General features: G+C 39.9%; 2 protein-coding genes and 1 long non-coding RNA gene across 19 annotated transcripts in view; 2 read left to right on the top strand and 1 right to left on the bottom strand.

Annotated features, from left to right (window-relative positions):
- WIZ (WIZ zinc finger) overlaps positions 1-11,068 on the top strand; it is a 61,134-nt gene extending 50,066 nt beyond the window's left edge. For 10 of the 14 annotated variants that reach the window (XM_026696220.2, XM_087924691.1, XM_087924690.1 and 7 more), the window contains 7 exons: positions 1,117-1,626; positions 4,077-4,559; positions 5,993-6,520; positions 7,099-7,605; positions 8,310-8,750; positions 9,184-9,376; positions 9,603-11,068. In XM_026696220.2, the coding sequence (XP_026552005.2) occupies positions 1,117-1,626; positions 4,077-4,559; positions 5,993-6,520; positions 7,099-7,605; positions 8,310-8,750; positions 9,184-9,376; positions 9,603-9,759 (2,819 nt within the window). In that variant the 3' untranslated portion in view covers positions 9,760-11,068. The remainder of the gene's footprint in view (positions 1-1,116; positions 1,627-4,076; positions 4,560-5,992; positions 6,521-7,098; positions 7,606-8,309; positions 8,751-9,183; positions 9,377-9,602) is intronic. The other 4 variants (XM_087924696.1, XM_087924695.1, XM_087924694.1 and 1 more) reach the window with 3 other exon arrangements.
- Positions 1,292-19,491, bottom strand: LOC148126973 (uncharacterized). The gene is made up of 3 exons (XR_015741774.1): positions 19,449-19,491; positions 2,069-2,232; positions 1,292-1,410 (listed from the first exon to the last, which is right to left on the bottom strand). It is a non-coding gene; the product is annotated as an uncharacterized LOC148126973 (long non-coding RNA).
- Positions 19,492-19,494: 3 nt separating this feature from the next.
- AKAP8L (A-kinase anchoring protein 8 like) overlaps positions 19,495-21,080 on the top strand; it is a 31,495-nt gene continuing 29,909 nt past the window's right edge. For 3 of the 4 annotated variants that reach the window (XM_026696225.2, XM_087924698.1, XM_026696223.2), the window contains exon 1: positions 19,495-19,672. In XM_026696225.2, coding sequence (XP_026552010.2) covers positions 19,660-19,672 — 13 coding nt within the window. In that variant the 5' untranslated portion in view covers positions 19,495-19,659. Of the gene's footprint in view, positions 19,673-20,342; positions 20,506-21,080 lie in introns of all 4 variants that reach the window. The other variant, XM_087924699.1, reaches the window with a different exon arrangement.

The raw sequence follows: 21,080 nt of genomic DNA, 5'->3' as shown, positions 1-21,080 counted from the left end.
GTCATTGATATTATAGGAAGTACCACCAGTTATTAAATCTAGAGAGTGTGTGTGTTGATTCAGTGTGTTCAGTGGAGATGTGTGTTGTTTGTTTAGCCAGAATATCTCAATAAATTAATAGGAACTAGGTAAGATTCAGATCACATTGTAGGTCACAATGCTTCCAGATTAAATATAACTTGGGGATTCACAAGTTTTTTTCATGATTGTATGAAGTTTTATTTTGCAGGAATCTTAAATATTGATTTGTATATTCATTTGTATATTTCTGAAACAGGCACGATACATAGAGAAGATTGAAACATAGGCATCTTTTTATTTTATTTAATATAGCAAATCAATAGCTATATTTCTTTAAAATATTTTGCTTTGATCTTCAGCTGAAAACAATTCAAGAGCAACCTAAAATATAAATAAAAACAAGACATTTCCCTTCCAAAAGCTTATATATTTTAAAAAACACAAAAGAAACACTGGGAGGAAAATAATTATTTTTAAGCACTAATTCTTAAAATCATATCATATTGTTATAACAGGAAGTTTGAAAGAAAAAAAATCCAGAAGAGACAGATATATTTGATCCCTCAGTAGACTAGATGGAATGCTGTGGATACTTGAGGAAGACCCTATTTCTCATCTCTCCCCACTGCAGCTGTATATATAATAGAGTCCTGTTACTGCTGTATGTCCAGCAACAGATGAGAAACTACATTTGCCATAAGTTTGAAAGTCTAGTAAGAGTTACAATGTTGTGTTAAGATGGTTAGGCAGTGTAGGGAATTGATCCTGTGTGATTTCTAGGATTTAGTTATGGTAAGGCAGCTGAAACGAGTTTATGTGTGAACATGTTTCAGAGTGATGGCTACACAACGGATGAGAAGTTAATCTTGATTTGATTTTTACTGAAGAAATTTGCAACCACCACTTATCATTTAGCAAATGTATCTGTTGTAAAATAGACTGCAGAAATCATTTTCCTCATCTAAGTCTGGCTGTTTTGTGGAGAAGGGTCCCAAACAAGATAACATAAATACATTTCTGGTCTGCTGAGTGGTAGCAAAGATAGTCTAGGATTAAGCTTAACATTGTCTCAATCAGTCACTCTCCTCTTTCCAGCACCAAACCTCACGAAATGTGAGGTCTGTGGCACCTGCTTCGAGACCCGCAAGGGCCTGTCCAGCCATGCTCGTTCTCACTTACGGCAGCTTGGTGTGGCTGAGTCTGAGAGCAGTGGAGCTCCTATCGACTTACTTTATGAACTGATGAAACAGAAGGGAAAAGTGGACAGCAGCCCCGTCTCTCCAAGTCTTAGCAAAAAATCTGCCTCTCCCAAAGAAAGGTCTGCAGGGTCCTCCCGGCCAACACTGCTGCTGCCTCTCGACAAAGCTTCGGAAAGGTCACAAGAGCCACCTGTAAACAAAGCAATCAAATCCCCTCCAGGTTTCACCCCCAAGAATGTTTCCCAACCAGGATCTCCCATATTCAAGAAAATGGCATCTGCTCTGCCTGGTTCTCCGCCACAAAAGAACCCTGAAGACAAAAGCCCCAAGCTACCGTTGGGCCCTCTGCAGAATTCACCTAAAACACAGTGGTCACAACTGGAGGATGAAGGCCCTTTAAATCTAAGTGAGTCTGTTTGATCCTGATGCTGCTTGCAAATAGGAGAGCTGGCTTTGCAGGTTGCTACTGCAGGGAGCTCTTTGACTTGCACCTTACCTTGTAGCGTGAATCTCTGCAGGATTGCCCAGTCGGGAGACGCATTTTTACAACTTTGGGCTTTACCTGGGTTACTCCAATCACACACATCGCAACTTGTGTACAGTATAGTATTTGTGACATGCACCATATGAGCGAATAAGACAAATAGGATGCATTTGATCTGGTGCAAAGATTTCTGTTCTAAAAGAACTACTGAGGTTGAGATTATGTGTCAATTAGATGGAGCATTTTTTTTTCTCCGAGTAAGTGGGTTTTGCATTTTTTAAAATCCTAAATACTTCATCTCAGCAAAAGAGGCAATTCTATGTAATTTAGCAGTCTCTTTGTCCAGCTTTTCCCTCATACTTACACAATTCCAGGTTTTGCTGCGAAGCTTTTGTGTGTGCCATTTTTATTTGTGCCCAGAGATCATATGTTCTTATGGTTGGAACTCAACGATATTTCTCCATTAAAGGGCCAGCAGGCATAAACACCATCTTCTTCTTTCTAAAATCTTGAGCAAAGTTACATTACCTTTGAAAATAATAGATTACATTCTTAGACTCCTGGGAAGAAATAATCATTAAAAATATATAATAATTATAGAATACAAGGTAGTACTTTAATGCTACTAGCATCACTAGTTTTCTGACTGAAGAATTCTTTCTAGTTTACACAACGGTCCTCCCCCAATTACATGCACATTTTTCCTTTTTGCCATCGTTGTTGGGATTTATTTTAAGATTTGTGGACTTGTGACTCATAATGGAACTTCTCTGATCTGAAACTAATTTAGCATATATTTCTGGCTTCTATATTCAGGGCTAAATCTGTTCAGCCTTTCTGTGAAATCTGTAGAAATGGTATAAGCCATCCACTATCCTACCGTGATTTCTTTTGCACTGGAGAGTTTTTAGTGTCTGTGCTATTGATTCAGCCTTTTGCAGCTCTTTAGTAATTGTTACTGGTAGTTTACAGTGAATTTCATTTAGTTTTGCATATAGGCTGAGGTAAGTAGAATTATAAAGAAAGAGCAGTTGTCTGATGGGTTTGAGCAAGGATTCTAAGATAACTTTTTATGTCTAGGAAGTGGATAAGGAATAATAATACATAAGGCTTCTGTTGTGGTTCTTTTCATTGTTGTATCAGCAGTAAAGTCCACAGCACTACTTTTATGCAAAATGTATTTCAACCTGATATATTCATCCCATCATTGAATTCTACACTAGTTTCACTGACTAAAAATTATATAGTGTATCCAAGTACTGTTTGTTGCTTTTCGGAATAAATTTAGGGCAGACACACTGTTCACAATGTAATAGTTTAACTTTTAATTACAATCCTAAAATATGGTACAATTCTGCATCAGTTATAACGCTTAAGAGGTTGCCACCAGAAACTTTAATTTTCCAATCCTGCTCTGAGCTATTACTCATCTCTAAATGGATGTCTTCTCTAAATACTTTGTGTTCTAAAAACCTATGCTGCCTTTATTTTGAATGAAGAAATGTCAAATATTATTTTGTCTTACATATCCAATAGAAGATTTTTAAACTATAACTTGTTATTTTCTTTATGGCTTATATGGCTTTTCTGAACATTTGTGTACATTTGTCATAGGCATAAATGTAATTAATTAAAATAAGCTCTTAAAATATTAGTTCTGCAAAACCCAACTAACAACTCCTGTCAGTTTTACATTTTGTAATACATAAAAGGCACAGCACTGCAAAAGGTATGACAGTGTCTTCTCAATCCGTCTTATTTTGAAATCAAAATGAAAGCTTATTAAATGAAGATGTTTCTAGCAAATGGATAGATGGGAGAAATGATTTCTTATGGGAAGAATTCCACTCAGTTGAATGTCATTTAGCTGTGCTGACCAGATTGGTAAGGAGCTTCAAGTCATGAAATATTAGGCAAATACAAATAGCACTGTTCTGTCGGCTATCTGATTTTTCTGGCATCAATTGATATTTGGAAATTTGACATTATAACTAACTTTTTATATTCCATTCTCAAAAGTAGTTACGCATACTTAAACAGCTGTTGGTTTAAGCTGAGATAGAACAAACCTATACATCAAAAAAGAGAACGTTGTTGGAAAAATTGACCTGGGTCAGTGAAAGGAAATGTTAAATATCTCTTCTGCAAAATTGTTTATTTTAACTATTAAATCTGCAGCTCTGCTAAGGGTGAATAACAAGCCTCTCCTTTGGAGTTGTTTATCAATTACTCCTATAGGTAAATATTTTTAACATGCCCTTTCTAAGAAACGAGACCTTTAGGGAAAAGTCCTTTTCAGGTTTTAAAAGGTGCTTGAGACACATTATTTATGTAATCGTATCTCTTGTGATCAATGTTTTTTTTTTCCGCAGCTGTAGATAGTGACTCGGGCAGAGAAATTGACTGCCAATTATGTGGTGCCTGGTTTGAAACCAGAAAAGGGCTGTCAAGTCACGCTAGAGCCCACCTGAGACACCTGGGAGTGAGCAATCCAGATGCTAAAGGATCTCCTATTGATGTTTTAAATGATCTCATCAAAAATGAAGACTTCAAAGGCCGTCTTTCCTCTCTCATCCATAGCGAGAGAGACTCATTAGGGGAGATTGGGAGTTCTGATGGACACAGCCCAAAGAGTACAGCTACAGCAACACCTACCACAGGCATGAAACAAGCACACTCACCAAGGCCTTTGGGCAAACAGCCATCTATACTCTCACCTCACTCCCTTCCACCATCCAAGAAGCTGAAGCCACATGGGCACAGGCTGTCACTTGTGGCCAGTCTACAAAGGAAACAGGGTCTTTCTTCCAGTGCGTACTGGGCATCAGATGCTGAGATGGCTCCACTCAATCTCTGTAGGTTCTATCAGCACTGGCTATTGTCCCCTCCTTCTCTTCCTCCTCCCCCTCTCCCCCTCTAGTTTTGTTTATGTGACATGGAGCTGTGCACTTAGAAATGCAGACCTCTTGTCATTACCTGCCTTATGTCTGATTTAACCAGTAATGGGGTGGAGAATCATACTCTTTGGCTTGCAATCTCCATTGCACTTTCCCTTCAAGGGTAAACCTTTCCCAGCTGGCCTCTGCATATATGCTGAAGTTCCTTCTCTGGGCATTTGCTCTATTTGGTCAGAATAGATAACCAAACCTTGACCCAGGTATGACCCAGCGATATGCTTGTTTTCTATGCAGTTAGAAATATCAAAAGACAAGTGTGGACTCCACATAGTACCTTATAGAAAGGGAAGGGTTTGGTGTTGTTGTTTTTTTGCTATTTAAAACATTTTTTCTTTTGCAGCCCCTGGGCCTTTTTGTGGCCCTGGGTTGGTTTCTGACTTCTCCATTTTGTAGGGCATTCACTAGCTGTATTCATTCGCTACAGAATATTGAATACCAATATGTTTCTCTTTGACACATACAGTCTTAGCTTTTAGAGAACTAGGATGAAGATGGTTTCTTTTGCCATTTATATCAGGGCTTTAACTAATGTTTTCACCATCCCGTATCAGGGGTGAAGGAGTGTAACTTCAAGGTAATTAAGATCATAGCTGTTTTCCTCCCTTAATGTAATTAGATAAAACCAGTCAAAGGGTATCTTCCTACCCTTTTGATTTAACAATTGTTTGATTGTTCTGTATTACCTAAAGACAATTGCATGGTGGCAAATAAAGGACACTTGGTGGTTTTCCCCAAGCTTTCTGGGGGCGAGTTCTTTTATAGGGAGACTTATGTAGACATTGAATGATGGGATGGAAAATATAATTATTAATTTATACTTTGGGATTAACTGCTCAAGTGTACAATAAGCCAGTGTGCTTAATGCAGACGGCGCGGGGGGCGGGTGTGCTTTTGTATTTTAACAGTGACTATGTGGTAACTGCCATGGAAATGTGTGAACTTCTTCCCTCAAAAGCTGAATGAAGTCGGATTAGAAGGAAACTATATAACTGTGCTATACTTTAACATTAGACGATCTTGTATCAGCTGTGTTCACCCTTTTTTAATTGGACATTTTCTGCTGTTCTCAGTTCTTTGTCCATATTAACAGGGAGCCTTGCTTTAACCTAGATTTCATGGTGTTTTATTGGAATTATTGGTGTTTATTCTTTTGGCCAAATTTACTGAAATACCAGCTTTGCTTGTGAAAAAAACCCTTGCATTATATATCTGCTTCATACTCCATATTGGATGGGAATACATAGTTGGTACCCACATCATCCTGCTTTTTCCTGCATATTGTTTTCAGTCACATTAATTTACTGGCTCTTCTTTCTTTCTTTTATTCTCAGCCTCTGGTGCAGAACCTGTGCGGGACATCAGATGTGAATTCTGTGGGGAATATTTTGAGAATCGCAAAGGGCTCTCCAGCCATGCCAGATCCCATCTACGTCAAATGGGAGTGACTGAGTGGTACGTGAACGGTTCTCCAATTGACACACTCCGAGAAATTCTGAAAAGGCGAGCTCAACCTCGGACCAGTACCTCAAGTTCCCCAGCACATGGTCAGAAGTCAGTGACCCAGTCGGTTCTTGGAGGCTCTCTGGAACCCTGTAGCCCAGGAGAAAGCCACATGCCTGGGATCTCTAAGAAGGCACAGCAGCCAGGGAGCCCTATGGGACACTCGCCTACCTCTTCCCCTCCCCCAACCGCTAGAAAAATATTCTCCGGGCTTCCTTCTTCTTTGCATAAGAAATTGAAGCAAGACCAATTACGAATGGAAATCAAGCGGGAAATGATATCTGGGGGACTTCATAATGAATCGCATCTGTCCGACAGAGCCTGGTCACCACGGGAAGAGATGTCTCCACTCAATCTCTGTAAGTGTTAGTAATGGGTATTGGATGCCCACACGACATAGTTTTTTGATGCACATCTAAATGAAACCAAATTTCATAAGATATTTCATTTTTTTGTTTTTGTTTTGTTAGGCAGTGAATTTTGGATAACAGGAGACTGCATGCCATTTTGACAATTTTATCTGTGTATGCAAATGTATTTTATACTATGGAAAAGGATAGTTTTGTTTTTGATAGTTTCTTAATAAAGCAAGAAGGTTTAAAACATTTAGTAATTCCCAAAATACAGGTCTAAACAGCCAATCATTGTAGAGTAGCTTTTCCCAAACTTGAGAGCTCTCCGGATGCCCTAGACTTTAAATACTAGAATTCTCCAACCAGCATATATCCCTTGCTGAAAATCTAAAAATTTGGCAACATTGGAGAACAGCTATCCTCTAAGTTGTAAATGGTTGAAGCATAAATATAGACAAATAGACAAGGTTGGATCTGCCCACCCTTATGTGACTTGAAAAATGCTGTAGAAATAAATCATAGTGTTCAGATTTACTGCTAGTTCCTTGTTTGTTAAACATTTTCTGTGTGTGTCTTTCTCTAAGCTGCTCGTGCAGACCCTGTCCGGGAAATTCGTTGTGAATTTTGTGGCGAGTTTTTTGAGAACCGGAAGGGGTTGTCCAGCCATGCCAGGTCTCACTTACGTCAGATGGGAGTAACTGAATGGTCAGTCAATGGATCTCCCATTGATACATTACGTGAAATCATAAAGAAAAAGAACAAGCCGTGCTTGATAAAGAAGGAGCCAAACACAATGAGCATTGAGCTTCCCACATCTATGGGAGACGATGGAGCTGATCCTAAATTGCCTGGGAAAATTCTGCAGCCCATGACATTGTCTCCACTGGGCGGAAAGACTGGAAAACCACATCTTGGTCGGGATATGTCCTTGTCCTTACTCAAGTCACAGGAGGGATTCTTGGCACCACTCTCTGCTAAACGGCCACTGTCAGATGAACGACTGAGTGGCCATGAAATGAAACATAAAACATACATCCAGACCGAATTACCATTCAAAGCCAAGTTGTTACATGAAAAGCCCACTCATACATGTAAGTGCTATCAAGGTACAGGGAAAGGATTTGAGAGGGATTCAAATAAAATTCAGAATTCGGTGACGGGGCTTTTCTTTGTGAAATTGAATTGCTTTCTGACTTGGTAGAGTGAAAAAGATGGGATGATTAAATAGTAAACCAGGCACAGATGCCAAAGTAACTCTGGGTATTTTATTTTGTTTTATAATAACTTCAAGCCTGTAGTAGTAGTATACTCAGCGGTTTTTTGCAAGCTCTTTAGTGCAAATCATTATCTATTGGGATAGTTTTAAGGTGTATAATTGTGAGCATATCTTTCTTCCTTTCTGTATGTTTAATTCTCCCACCCTGTCATCATGGTTGATAAAGAAGTTTCATCATTTGCAGAAGTGAGTATCAAGCAAACAAATAAATAAACTACTGTCTTTCAATCATAGTTCCATGCCCTCAAAATGACCAAAAGGTATTTGCAGCCTAACTGTTTTCATGCAAAGAATAGTGAGTTTACTTAGCTTGTAAGTAGGATATTAAGAGTTGGAGAAAACAGTGTGTTAGGGTTTTCAAACAGAACTGTTCAAAAGCCTTAATCCTGAGTAATATTTAGGGAGACATAGAAATCATGAGATGGAACAGGTAAGGGTATCATTCAAATTCTGAACTGCTGATTAAGTCCTTTATTGAGGATTTTGCTCAGTCTAGCTCCCTGCCTTCTCTGCTTCCAGCCAGTGAAGCCTGCTGTGAACTCTGTGGCCTCTACTTTGAGAACCGCAAAGCACTAGCCAGCCATGCTCGGGCACATCTCAGACAGTTTGGCGTAACTGAATGGTGTGTGAATGGATCCCCAATTGAGACTTTAAGTGAATGGATCAAGCATCGCCCCCAGAAAGCGGGAGCCTATCGCAGCTACATCCAAGGTGGCCGGCCCTTTGCAAAGAAGTTCCGCAACGCTGCTCACCTGCGTGATGGTGATGCCTCTGGGAAGAGAGTTGCTCTGAGCCTGCATGCAGGCAGCCCTTCACTGATGAGCAGAAGCCTAAGTGGGGAAATGATGCCAAACGAGCACAGTAAAGCTGTGGATGGTTGTGGCAGCAGTGAGCGACCTGCAATCACGTCCCCTTTGTCGCTTGTAAAGGTGGAAGAGCATCAGCAACATAACATCAACAGTGAGTCGTTGCTCTTAAGATTGCCAGCCGAAGATGCATTGCAAAGCTTGCTGGAGAGAAAGGTCTTGGTAGAGGAGGTATTAGCTTCCTTGTGGGGAGGTGGGTGTGCTGGCAGGGATTTGAGTGCTGGTACTTTGTAAAAGCCTCATTGCCTGTGCCTGATGGTTCAAATGGTTTGAGTAGTTATAGTAAAGCATTTGAGTAAGGTTAATTAAGAGACCGTTAGGTTAAAAGCTCCGATAATGTTGTATTCTAAAATGGGCAGAAGATCTGATGTGACTTTCAGACTCCCTTTTCTTATCCGCCTTTCCAGCACTGACTTTCCTGAATACATTTAATATTAAAAGGTCTTTTTTATTCAACCTCTATCTGATCTGCAATTGATTTACTATATCCCATCACACTTTTTGAACTGAATCTTTCTCTTCATTAGAGTTTGAACGGAGGCAGGCTAAGCCCATTGAGGCTCCTCTACATAGGGAAGAGGAATCCAGTGACTTGCAACAGAGGGCTGAAGAGGTCCGCCAGCCAGCCCCCAGAGTAAGACCAGTGCCCTCTTTGGTTCCTAGGCCACCACAGACTTCCTTGGTGAAATTTGTGGGCAACATCTACACACTAAAGTGCAGGTTTGTCTCATTCTTCTATTGTACGAATTCCCAAATTCAGTATATTAATCATGGGATTATCTGTGGCTACACCATGCATCTGTGTGACCTCAGACAATTTTTCTTTTCTGAAACCTCTTTAGAAACAAAGAGATAAATCGGGAATCTCAATAGATCTTTTTGCATATATAAAGTTTCACTCTTTGGCATCCTAACGACACTAACTGACATCATGTTCTTTCTGCAGATTTTGTGAAGTGGAGTTTCAAGGACCCCTCTCCATCCAAGAAGAGTGGGTGCGGCATCTTCAGCGCCACATTTTGGAGACTAACTTCTCCAAGGCTGATCCGTTGCGAAGTGGGACTGATATGCCTGCAGCACCACCTGTAGCTGAAGCCCAATAGCAAAGCTCTTAGGAAGCACCAGCATTCCAGGCTTTCTGCCTTATATTTCCAAATGTACAAGAATAATGTTCAACAAATAGGAGTGAACACAACATTTGTTTTTCTGGGTTCTATAGTTTCGCTACAGAGTCCAGATATTCGTAGACTTAATTTGGACTTTCAGAGGCTAAGAGAAGAGTCCAGAGTTTGAGCACTAAACAAAACCAAGTTGGGGTTTTTTTGTTTTTTTTTTGGAGATGTCCTTATTGATAGCAGTGGCATTCCACACTAGAGCTTCTTGTGTGTGTACTGTCTGCACAGAGGGAGGATGGTTGGTTTTTTTTTTTTTTAAAAAAAGCAAAAAAGAATTGTCCTTAACCTCCCAGTAAATGCAATTTTTTCCAAAGACACACTCTCCTCCCACGGAGAAAACATTTCACTCGCTATGTTGCAGTTCAGGCTGTAGAAGATGTTTTGGTGAGAGAGATGAATGTGAGGTTCTAGTGAAAGTTGTGAACATGGGGGTCATTTTGAGCCCAAACATAAGCTGGGAGGGTAGAAGAAGAGCTAATTTGCTGTGTGGGGGAAAGCTATTGATTCTATATGTGACCTTAATATATGTTTGATTCCTTAGATGACAAGTCTTTAGTTTCTGTGGACGTTGGATCCTGTTGTGCATGTTCACATCCTCTAATTGTGTGTAATGGGGTTCTCCATCCCAGTACGTTATAGGGGAAATCAAGAACTTCTTGACCATATACGTTTGCCTCTTCCTTACTTCCTAACGTCAGTTGGTTATCCTTGTTTCCTGTGGAATTTTATATGTAGGTAATCCTACTCTGCAATACTATGGCAGTTTGATTTTGGTAGAGGGATAAGATTCTCTTTTATCTTAAGCCTTGGGCTAATGATTGACCTCTGCCTGAAGATGACATGTCCTTCTGGCCAGTTCTGAATTAATAAGTTATATCCAGGAGCGACTGACGAACTTGCCGCACAGCCTTCTGGACTTCTTGTTGGAGGGGCTTTATATGTTGTTTCCTTTCTAGCAGGCACTTGGTGCAGTTCCCGGATCAGCAACAGTAAGTCCTACTGGAATTTCTGCTTTCCTGTTTTCGATTACCGTTGCCGTCTTCTTTCTCTTCATTGAACCTCAACTTTTTAAACTCTAGTTTTGTGTAGAAATAATGAGCGTTTGTTTTTATTTGGAACTCAAGCTGATCAAAGCTAGAAGAGAAATTACCCTTTAACTTTTTCAATAGGCATATTCTGGTTATTATTGTACCTAGGAATATGTATATTAGATTAAACTTCTGTTCTGGAAACAAAATGGAGAAACTGAATGTGTGCTTTTTGTCTTTGTAGAAATATGAAATGAGGGAGAGAGAGAGAAACAGACAGACAGACAAACCTGGAGTTTATGTAGAGGGAATTCCAAGAGTGGATATGGAAACAATTTCCTGAAAAAGTCCTAGATCTTACCACCTAGCATATATTGAAGCATTGTGTGCTTTCTCATTCTTCTTTTCTCTTAATGGAAAAACTAAGCTTTTGAAAAATGTTGTTCTTTATCCAAGATATTTTCACAACTAATGTGGCATAGGAGATTGTAAACTAAATTTCTTAGGGCAATCAAAACAATAATTAAGGTCTTACATTTTTAAGGGATCAGTAGTGTCAGTAAGCTCATTTTTATCAAGAGGATATTTATTTTGAGATGCAATTTTTCCCTCTGATAGTTAAAGTATTAATCCATGTACTTTCCTTTGATAGTTAAAATATTAATTCAGTCACCCCTTAAGGTATGAAATGATCTTAATCTAAAACCAGAATTTCCATGTCAAGGAGTTTTCCCCTCCACATGTAACTACAACACAGAAAGCTACAATAACAAGGCATTTTGTAACAATAACCACTTTAGTGAGCTGAATACATTCCTTTGCAAAGTTTAATTGTTGATTTTAGTTCAATTGAAAATTGAATAGTGAAAATCACTAAGATTAGTGAGGTCATAACCAGAAAAATGGTAAATAAATCAAGATGCAAGCCTTACTGCTCTATAATATGCATGCCATATCATACAGGTAGTCCTCAAGATACTGATCTCTCTTTTTTTTTGATAAAAGTTTTATTTGAGTTTTCATAAAGCATAATACAAATATCTTTTTGAGAGCAGCATGATTCCGGGTTATCACATCTCCATACAGACATAATCTCAGTTACATATTCATCTTTGTATTCAATTTCATATCTTGTCTCTATTTTATCAATGTCTCAATAATTTTCCCTTCCCTTACTTTCCTCAACCTTATTTATGATTATTTTATTCCGTTCTAATTCAATTACATATCTTTTTCTACATTTCTATATCTTTCTAGTCATTATATTTGTACTTTTGTCTGTCCTGTTTACAATTCCATACATTCTTTTTCCATCATCATCCCGAAAGGGAGAATAAAAAAAAACAATTCCCTCCCCTTCCAGGCATTGAAAAGCAAGGTTTCCCCTATGATTACCAAGTAGAGTGTGTCACCTTTATATCTTAGAATTGTTATCCTTTCAAATCTCATTAAACATTTAATTTATACATTATATAATTATAACATCCAATTTCTAATATCTATTTTGTATCATATAACTCTTATCAACCTAATTCCACTTGGTACTTTCCCTTAAAAATACACACTAAATTCTAAAAAAAGAAAAATTATATAACAATAATGAATAAAGTAGTTATTCTATTCCAATTCATCCTGAAAACTGGTATTGATTTCATTATAAATCTTTTACATTTCTTTTAAATTGTATTTTATACAATGTATTTTAAGAACAATTAAAGTATTTTCATTCATTCCTCTTATTCCCTCTTCTTTTACTTTTATTCCCTTTCTCTCTTTATTTCATTTAATTATTAGCAAACATTCCATTATATAACAATACCAGTTTTGTCTTTCACTTTAATCACCTGTTTCATATTTTCTAGCTCATTACTATTTCCAATATAACAACACTATATCTTATACCCTTGCAGAATCCTTTTAATTTATATTTTAACCATTATCTTTATGTCTTTTAAATAGGCTAATACCTTTAATCCTTGTATGTTTCCACTGTTTATTTCCTGTTTCTGTCCCTTATAACTTCTTTTCCTTTTTATCCTTCCCCTCTTTTTCTCATCACCCTTTTTGTCCCCCTCTTTCTCTGATTCTCCCCTCTGTAATCCTCTTTTCTGCTTCTTCCTAATGTTATATTTACTTTTCAGACTATTCTTTTTTTTTTTTAGTTGTTTCCTCAAATCTTGTATTTTTAATTCCCTTTCCCCCCCTTTTTCCATTTTACCCCACATTGAATTGTTTGGTCACCAAAGATGGCTTCTTCTTTGTCCAACCCTTCTTGTTCTTCAAGCATTTCTAGTTTTTCATAATTCATAATCTCCATTTCTAAGAATTGAAGTGTGAAGCCAAAGGATCCTCCTCCCTCTTGAGACTCTTCTTTCATTTTTTAAGTTCCATTTTTAATTCCTCGAGGAGTACTGCCATTTTAAGCACTTTTAGACGACCACCCGATTAATTTTAATTCAAACCACTAAAAATCCAACACCCAAAATTCCAAAAATCACCAAATAATCCAAAACTGTTTCTTCTTTTTTCTACTTTCTCTTTCCCAGGGCTCTGTTATCTTGTAACAAAGTTTCAGTTACAATATATCCTTTGGAAGTCTTGTTAAATTTTCAGTTAATTCTTTTTATTTCCAGGTGGTACTCTCTGTTGTTTCCAAGTTCCACCCTTTCTTTTTATCTCCACTTTCCTCCTTTTGAAGGCTTTAGAACATCCAGAAAGTCTTTATTTTCCCTTTGACACTTTAATTTCAGCTTAAAATTGCCTGTTAGTGTCAAAGTAAATTAACACAAATTTCTTACTTAAATCTCTTCTTTTTAGCATTAAAAGCCAATTGCAACTGTCCATGTGAGAAAGAAAAAGTACTTTTTCCTTTTCTGACTCTTCTCCGCCTCTTTAAAAATCTTCTTTTAGGAATAACATTCTTAATAATTTTAGTTCCAGGGTACCTTGCTTAGATGTTATTTCTGCTTAGCCCAGTCTGTCAAGCTCTCCCCTTTGTCTTCCCTCCTGCTCAATCTTGTCTGGTTGGGTTCCTCTTTGAGGTGGCCATTTCTGACCACCGCTGCAACTGCCTTCGGGAAAGGTAGTAATGACCAGCTGAGGAGGAGAGATGCGGCTCCCCTCGACTCAGCTGGTAGCTTCCCCCCTCTTTGCCACCTCTATGGGGTGGCTTCAGTCCCAATTCCAAAGGATCGGGGCGCTCCAGCAGCTAGCACGGATCGAAACCACGTATGATTGCGGATTTCAGTCTATCGCCAAAAAAGCCCAAACTGGAAGTCCACACAACTGATCTCTTAAATTCAAGATGCAACCGGCCATTCAAATTGACAACAGACTCCAAAAACTGTTTATAATGATATTATGAATGTATGGCTGCTGTAATGTGCCCAAGTCATTTGCCGTTATGACTGACCACAGAAACATTGCAACACACACACACACACACACACTGTGTACCCACAGATCTTAGCGCTGCTCCTCTCCCACACCCATTGCACACATACCTTTTGAAGATCTGTGAACTTTATGTTAGGAAAGGCTAATCATCCCTGGACCACAGGACTGCATCCCAGAAGTGGCCACTATTTTCAGTGCACCAAAAATTCCTTGCAGAAATAGCAGCTGCTTCTGGAGCTTTCTGTCTCAATCAGCTGACAGTTGGGAGACTGCAGGCCTCTCCTATTCTTGTTAGGCTTTGAGGAAGCCAGCTCCTTACATGAAAAAGTGGCAGCTCCAGAACAAGCTTCCCAAAACCTTTCCCTTCCTGACTGTCAGCTGATTGGGGCAGAGGCCTGGCTGGACTCCTTCTTTTGAAATGGGAATCGGATAGGAGGAAGCAGGCAGAATATTATGTAATATTGAAAAATGCTATTCAAGCTTTTCAAAAGAAAAACACAAATCATAAATATTGATTTAACTATTCATTGTTTCTGAAACTCAGAACGAATCTGAGAATCTGTGAGAATCTTATCATGATCTTATATAGGTTCTATGCTCATATCTTAATGTAAAATCAGTTGCGTTGACTTGCTGCAGTAGTTGCTTTCTATAAAAAGCATGTAGGGGTCATAAAATATATGTTTCTTGTTTTATTTCATATTAGCTTTGATAGCCACACAGAGGCAAAAATGGACTGATTTGGTTTAGCTAAGCTTTGCACTTCATTAAAACTAGAAAATCGCTTCACATGTACTGATAGAACAAAGGTCTTTATTAAAGGAACAAATATGCCTTCCCACAAATATAGTCAAAAACCATAAAGCTCATTGTGAATAGAGTTCCTTCATTCAGAAAAAAAGTCATAATGGTGTGTTGATATAGAGTTACTATACCCAACTCTAGTCATTCAGTTACTATTGCATGTATTTCTGTAAAATTTGCCTAATGGTTAATAGAAGAAGTTAAGCATAATTAAAGAAGCAATCTAATTGAAGGGGTCAGACTAATCAGTAGAAGAAAAAAGTAATTCAAATAGTATATTCAAATTAATGGATCAAAAATGGGAAGAATATGTATAAAAACAGTACAACATGATTAAATGACATGCATTTCAATCCACAAATAGATTTGTTACATCTTAAACATTTGCCTCAGGAATATTTAACTGGATGAGTTAAAATAAATATTTAACTGGGTGAGTTTTAGAAAATTAGACACACAATATACATAGGTGTAGATAAAAATATTAGCATGCATGACTAGGATTGGTGAGCAGGAAACAATGCCATGAGACAGTTATCAGAATATAGCAGGCAGTAGTTCTGCCAGATTTGGGATAGAAATCTCTGGGTGACCATTACACACTGCAAACGATATTGTGGTCTTTTGGATTTTTGCAGCTCAAATTTACATCCTCAGATACTTGTGTTTCCAGGTGTAATTCAAAGTACAGGTTGTCATCTATAAAAATATACATGTCTCAGTACCACTTTTCTCTGGTATTCACTGCCTGACCTATCTGGCAGGGGTTGATATATTTCTGTTAAACAATGCCATCTGAATTCTAGAGAAATGCCTTGGAATGTTATCACTTCTGGACTCTGGAAAATATTGCTACTCTGCTCAGCCCTATCCTTCCCACTTGCTTTTAGAAAGGCGGTGAAAAATTGGGCTTTTCAAATAGGCCATGAGCTGGTGTGTGATAACACTGAATGGATGTATAGTGATTTTTTAAAAACATCAGTCACCTTGAAGGTTTCCAATTTAGTGGCTTAATAATACATAGCCCAAAAGGCATTAAGAGTTGTTAACCTAATCCTGCGTAGCTTTTTCTCCAGTAATATCACACTACTAACTACAGCATACAAAACATTTGCTAGACCAATACTTAAATACAGCTCATCAGTCTGGAATCCTCATTACATAACGGATATTAATACAGTCAAGAAAGTCCAGAAATATTTCATGAGAAGAGTTCTCCACTCCTCTACTCATAGCAGAATACCTTATGCCACCAGACTTGAAATTTTAGACCTAGACAACCTAGAACTACGCCGCCTTCGGTCCGATCTAAGTATAGTACATACAGTTATCTACTGCAATGTCCTACCTGTCAATGAATACTTCAGCTTCAACCACAACAATACAAGAGCAGACAATAGATACAAACTCAAGGTAAACCGCACCAAATTTGATTGCAGGAAATACGACTTTAGGAACAAAGTGGTCAATGTCTGGAATATTCTACCTGACTCTGATTAAACTGATCAAACAGCTGTTTGAGGTGTCATTAAGAAAGATTTTAAAAACAAACTATACATTTGCAACAAATTCAGCTAAATAGCAATAGCACTTAGACTTATATACCGCTTTATAGTGCTTTACAGACCTCTAAGCAGTTTATACACTTAGCATATTGCCCATGACAATTTGGGTCTTTGTTTTACCCATCTCAGAAGAATGGAATGGTGAGTCAACCTTGAGCCTGGTGAGATTTGAACTGCCAAATTGCAGGCAACCAGCACTGAGCCGAAGCAGCCTGCAGTACTGCTTTCTAGCCACTGTGCCACCATGACTCATGTAAAATCCTGTTTATAAAATAAAGTGTGTCTGGGGTGGGGTGGGGTGGGGGAATGTTGTCAAATGCAATAATGTGAGTTACTTACCAATCAGTGCTTGGGGGAATATGAAAAATAGGGTATCCCTTACCTCCGGGGGTGGGGGTGGGGGTGCTGATGAAAAGGAGAAAATCCTACAAGTTTTATTTTGCAGCCCAGCATTTTTGATCACATAAAGCTTGAGCCGAACAGGAGTATGCTCTCCTAGCCCATCCCATATCCATTTGTTGCATTAAAAAATTGCAAAAGAAACAGAAGTCATGGCTGCTTAAAAATAAGAAGTCCACAAAGATTCTGAAAAAAATTTCATCAGGCCAGTTCCAAGAGTCTGTCAAAGTCAGCAACAGTTCATTTCCCCATCTGTTATGAAATCAGGCATTTTTTAAGCCACATGAAATTTCCCAGCTAGAATGGACAGATCTAGTCAACTCAGAACTGTGGTCTCTACCACTGCTGCCTTCCAGAGCTCACTTTACTGCTTCTGTAAGGATAGAAACAATTTGGCAATTCATCTTGCCCGAACTGAAAGAACCTTCTCATAAGCAATACCGGAGAGAACAAGTGCAAAACTGAACAACACAATGTTCTTTACCAGTCTACACTCCTTAGCAGCCTGATAAGTGATTGCCTTTCGTAATAAAAGAAATGGCATCCAAAAGTGAAATGACCAGATCTGTACACTGCTTCAAGCCTGGACTAGCTAGAAGCCATGCTTCTTAAGTGGCTATATGCTAATTTGTAAAGGCTTGAGTCTGACATTCAAGGAGAATGGCAGCATCTCTTGAGGAACAAAAGAGTCAATGGAAAACCCATAATCAATTCTTTAAATATTTGAACAAGACCGTAGAAGCCAAAGCTCTTGGGTATCCAACTGTACCACAAGCAACAGGGTCCAGTTGTTTAGTGCCTACCCCCTCTTGGATCCTTGTTGTCTGCCTCTTCCAAAGATGTGGGAGTGAAGTAACAATTTTTGTGCCTACTTTGATGCAGGCTGATCTGATCCCTGAGGGGTGCTGCACTGCAATCCTGGGACAGGTAATATAATTAGATAAAAACTATCTGAGCCCAGCCATGGCCCACCAGATGCTCCCACTTGCTAGCAGTTCCACAGGTTTTGTTTGGGTGTCATTCTGTAGCAGTACTGTAGTTTTTATATTGAAAACATGGGGCCTCAATAGGAAGCGATGCCAGAGATTTAAAAAGCAGCCAATACTTGAAGTCTGTCAGCTCCTACTTCAGAGCCCCTTACTTAAAAGTCTGATTTAGCTAGATTTTCAGAAATCAGATTTAGCAAGATTTTTAGCCAGACTCTTTCAAGGGGTGTTTCATTATTAGAGAACGATGCTGCATTGCAGTAGATTGTATTGCAGAGTCCAGTCTAATGAAAAGGCAGTAGCCTTTATCTCACTGCCAAGAGCTATTTTCTCTTGTCAGGCAGCCATGCTTTTATATATTCACTGTAATTAGCAGGCTAAAATTTGCAGAGCAATGAATCTCTTTAGCTCGAAAGGACTATTTGCAGAGATCTGTGCTGCAGCCCAAGAATTAAAACAAACCTGAAACTGGACCTGGAAGGGCAAGCAATGACTAATCAGTTCTGTAACTGCCAAGAAAACAATACTGTGTGGGTTATGTCTCTGAAGTCAACAGGAGTTGACTCGAAAGTTTTAATTCATGTCAATCTCAACTTGCATATAACCCGGGATGTTATGTAACGGTCCTTCAAATGGTTTCAATTTAATCCAACATAAGAACGAACTATGATCCCAGAGGTATCTCGATTGGAAACTTTTTTTTCTCTAACGAACAGCCTATTTATTGATTTTCTGCACTGACCATGGGCCGTCAATTTCGACTTCTAACCACCCCACTGATATCCTCCATGAGCTTATTACGCCGGTGCTCTGCACGAGGGGGCGGCTCAAGCGATTCCCACAAGTAGCCAAGCGAGATGGGCCCGGCCTACACAAAACACGTCGCTCGATGCGCAGTATCTCAATCCCCGCCGGGTATCATCGCGGTCCGCCTCCTTTTCTTTTCTTTTCTTTTCTTTTCTTTTCTTTTCATCGCCCGCTGGGACCGCCTGCGATACCGCTTAATGGCTGCTCCTCCCCCTCATTATCGGGAAACGGACGCTCCAGCATTTCAAAGGCTCTTCAGGGACCGAAGGAAGGAAGAGAGTTCGCCGCACACAAGGACTCCGCCCCCCCACCCCAATTGTGCGCGCTTGTGTTGTGGGCGACACAACAGGTTGTACATTCCGATGGGCAGCTCCCGATAAAAGGCGCGCTCATCCTAGCCAAGCCAAGAATTCAGCGGCGGCTCCCATTTAAAGGCGTGAAAGAAACACCGTTACCCTCTAGAAAACAGCGTATGCAAATTAGTCCCCGACAATAAAGCCCGCTAAAACTGATAAAGAGTTTAGCCCTCGCTGAGGACGTCGAGCGGAAGATGTCGTTCGCTTGGCGGGCTACAACTGACACCCCTCTTTACCTACCGCTCACCCAATAGATCTGACGGACGTTTTCCTTACCGAGTGAGCCGCGGAGCTTTGGACCCACACGGCCCAATAGAACCGGAAAGGGGCGGGACGGAGGGCTACCGTCACCAATGGAAGAGTGAAGCTAGGGAAAGTGAGCACGGCGAACAGTGTCGGGAGGCGGGGTTAAAGTCAGCTACGGTTGCTGTCTGGCGCAGAAGGTAACGGGTGGGAAGCGCTCGGGACCGCCACCGCCACCGCCATCATGAGCTATTCAGGTAAGGGGAGTGGGTGAGAAGACGGGGGCTCTCGAGCTGAGGACGGTCACGGCTTTGACTCTACGGGAGGGGACTGAGAGGAGGCCCAGCCCATGGCAACAGTCCGGGGGTGGGGTCACGAGCCTTGCCACCGCCACCCCACCCCCTGTTTTCAGGCATTGCTGGCTCGAGTCCCTCGCCATCGCCCGTGGTCGAAGCCGAAGGCTCTGCCCGGCCTCCTTTCGTTCATCGTTCTTGTGAAACGGGCGGGGAAGCGGGGGCTTTGGCCCGTCGGAAAGGAGGGTTCGTGAGGGGCCTCGCCTCATTCTGGTCACCGGGGCTCAACCTCCGCTCCCCCGCCCATTTGTGGAAGGCGCGAGAAACGAAGAGCGGCATCGATCCTCTGCGCCGCCGGCGTGAGGGAAAGGGAGCCGGGCATCTTCGGTATAAAGTCTGTCGCACGCCTAGAGGTCCCCGCTCCTGCCCCGTCCTTGCCAGTAGTTCTAATAGGAGTGGGGATGAGGGAAGACGGACCCACCTCGGCGGTGGTTCCCTTTAAATACATCACACACACACACACACACAGAGAGACAGAGGGAGAGAGAGGGGGGTTTGCTAGGCCTGTTGCCTTTTCATTTAGTGACCCTTCAAAGTTACAGCTGCACTGAAAACTTATGACCGTTTTTCACAGTTATGATCTTTCCAGTATCCCCATGATAAGGTGACCAAAATTTAGAGGCTTGGCAGCTGGCTCATATTGATAACCATTGCTGTGTCCCAAGATCATGAGATCATATTTTGTGACCTTCTGACAAGCAAAGTCAATGGGAAAGCCGCATTCATTTAACAATCGGGTTAGTCACTTATCAACTGCACTGATTCACTTAACAACTGAGGCAAGAAAGGTTGTAAAATGGGGCAAAATTCACTTAATAAATGTCTCAATTAACAACAGAAATTTTGGCCTCAATTGTGATTGTAAGTCGAGACTACCTGTATTAGAAACTTTTAGACTTTTTTTTTTGAAGCTGGGTGCGAGGTTCAGAATCTTTATGGTTATCTTGGGTGTTTTCTGTGTCTTCATACATACGTTACAACATTTTTTCTGTAATGCTTTGGTGAGGTCTGAGTTAGGGTTAGCTAAATAGGCCTCCTCAATTTCTTCAAAAGTGATTGCTGTCAGTGTGTGTATAGCATCTTCTTTAGCTCCAAAGTCTTAAAATCCATGTAAGTAATTTTTCAAATTCTAGTGCCACTTTTGATTTCAAATACTTCAGTAAAATCCTGATGCTGGTGTATAGAATGAACTTTGTGTAGTTCTGACTACCCTACTTGGTTTTTAAATAAAGTTTTTTTCCTTAGTATTCTACAAATAAGGTAGACTCTCATAGTATCTTTGAGGCTTACATATTTTGCTATAACACATAAG

This window comes from Pseudonaja textilis, chromosome 2 (assembly GCF_049901715.1).
Source record: "Pseudonaja textilis isolate UNSWEBS1 chromosome 2, rPseTex1.2, whole genome shotgun sequence".
Taxonomy (NCBI): domain Eukaryota; kingdom Metazoa; phylum Chordata; class Lepidosauria; order Squamata; family Elapidae; genus Pseudonaja; species Pseudonaja textilis.
Note: the sequence above shows the minus strand (reverse complement) of the source record. Positions and strands in the feature narration are given on the sequence as shown.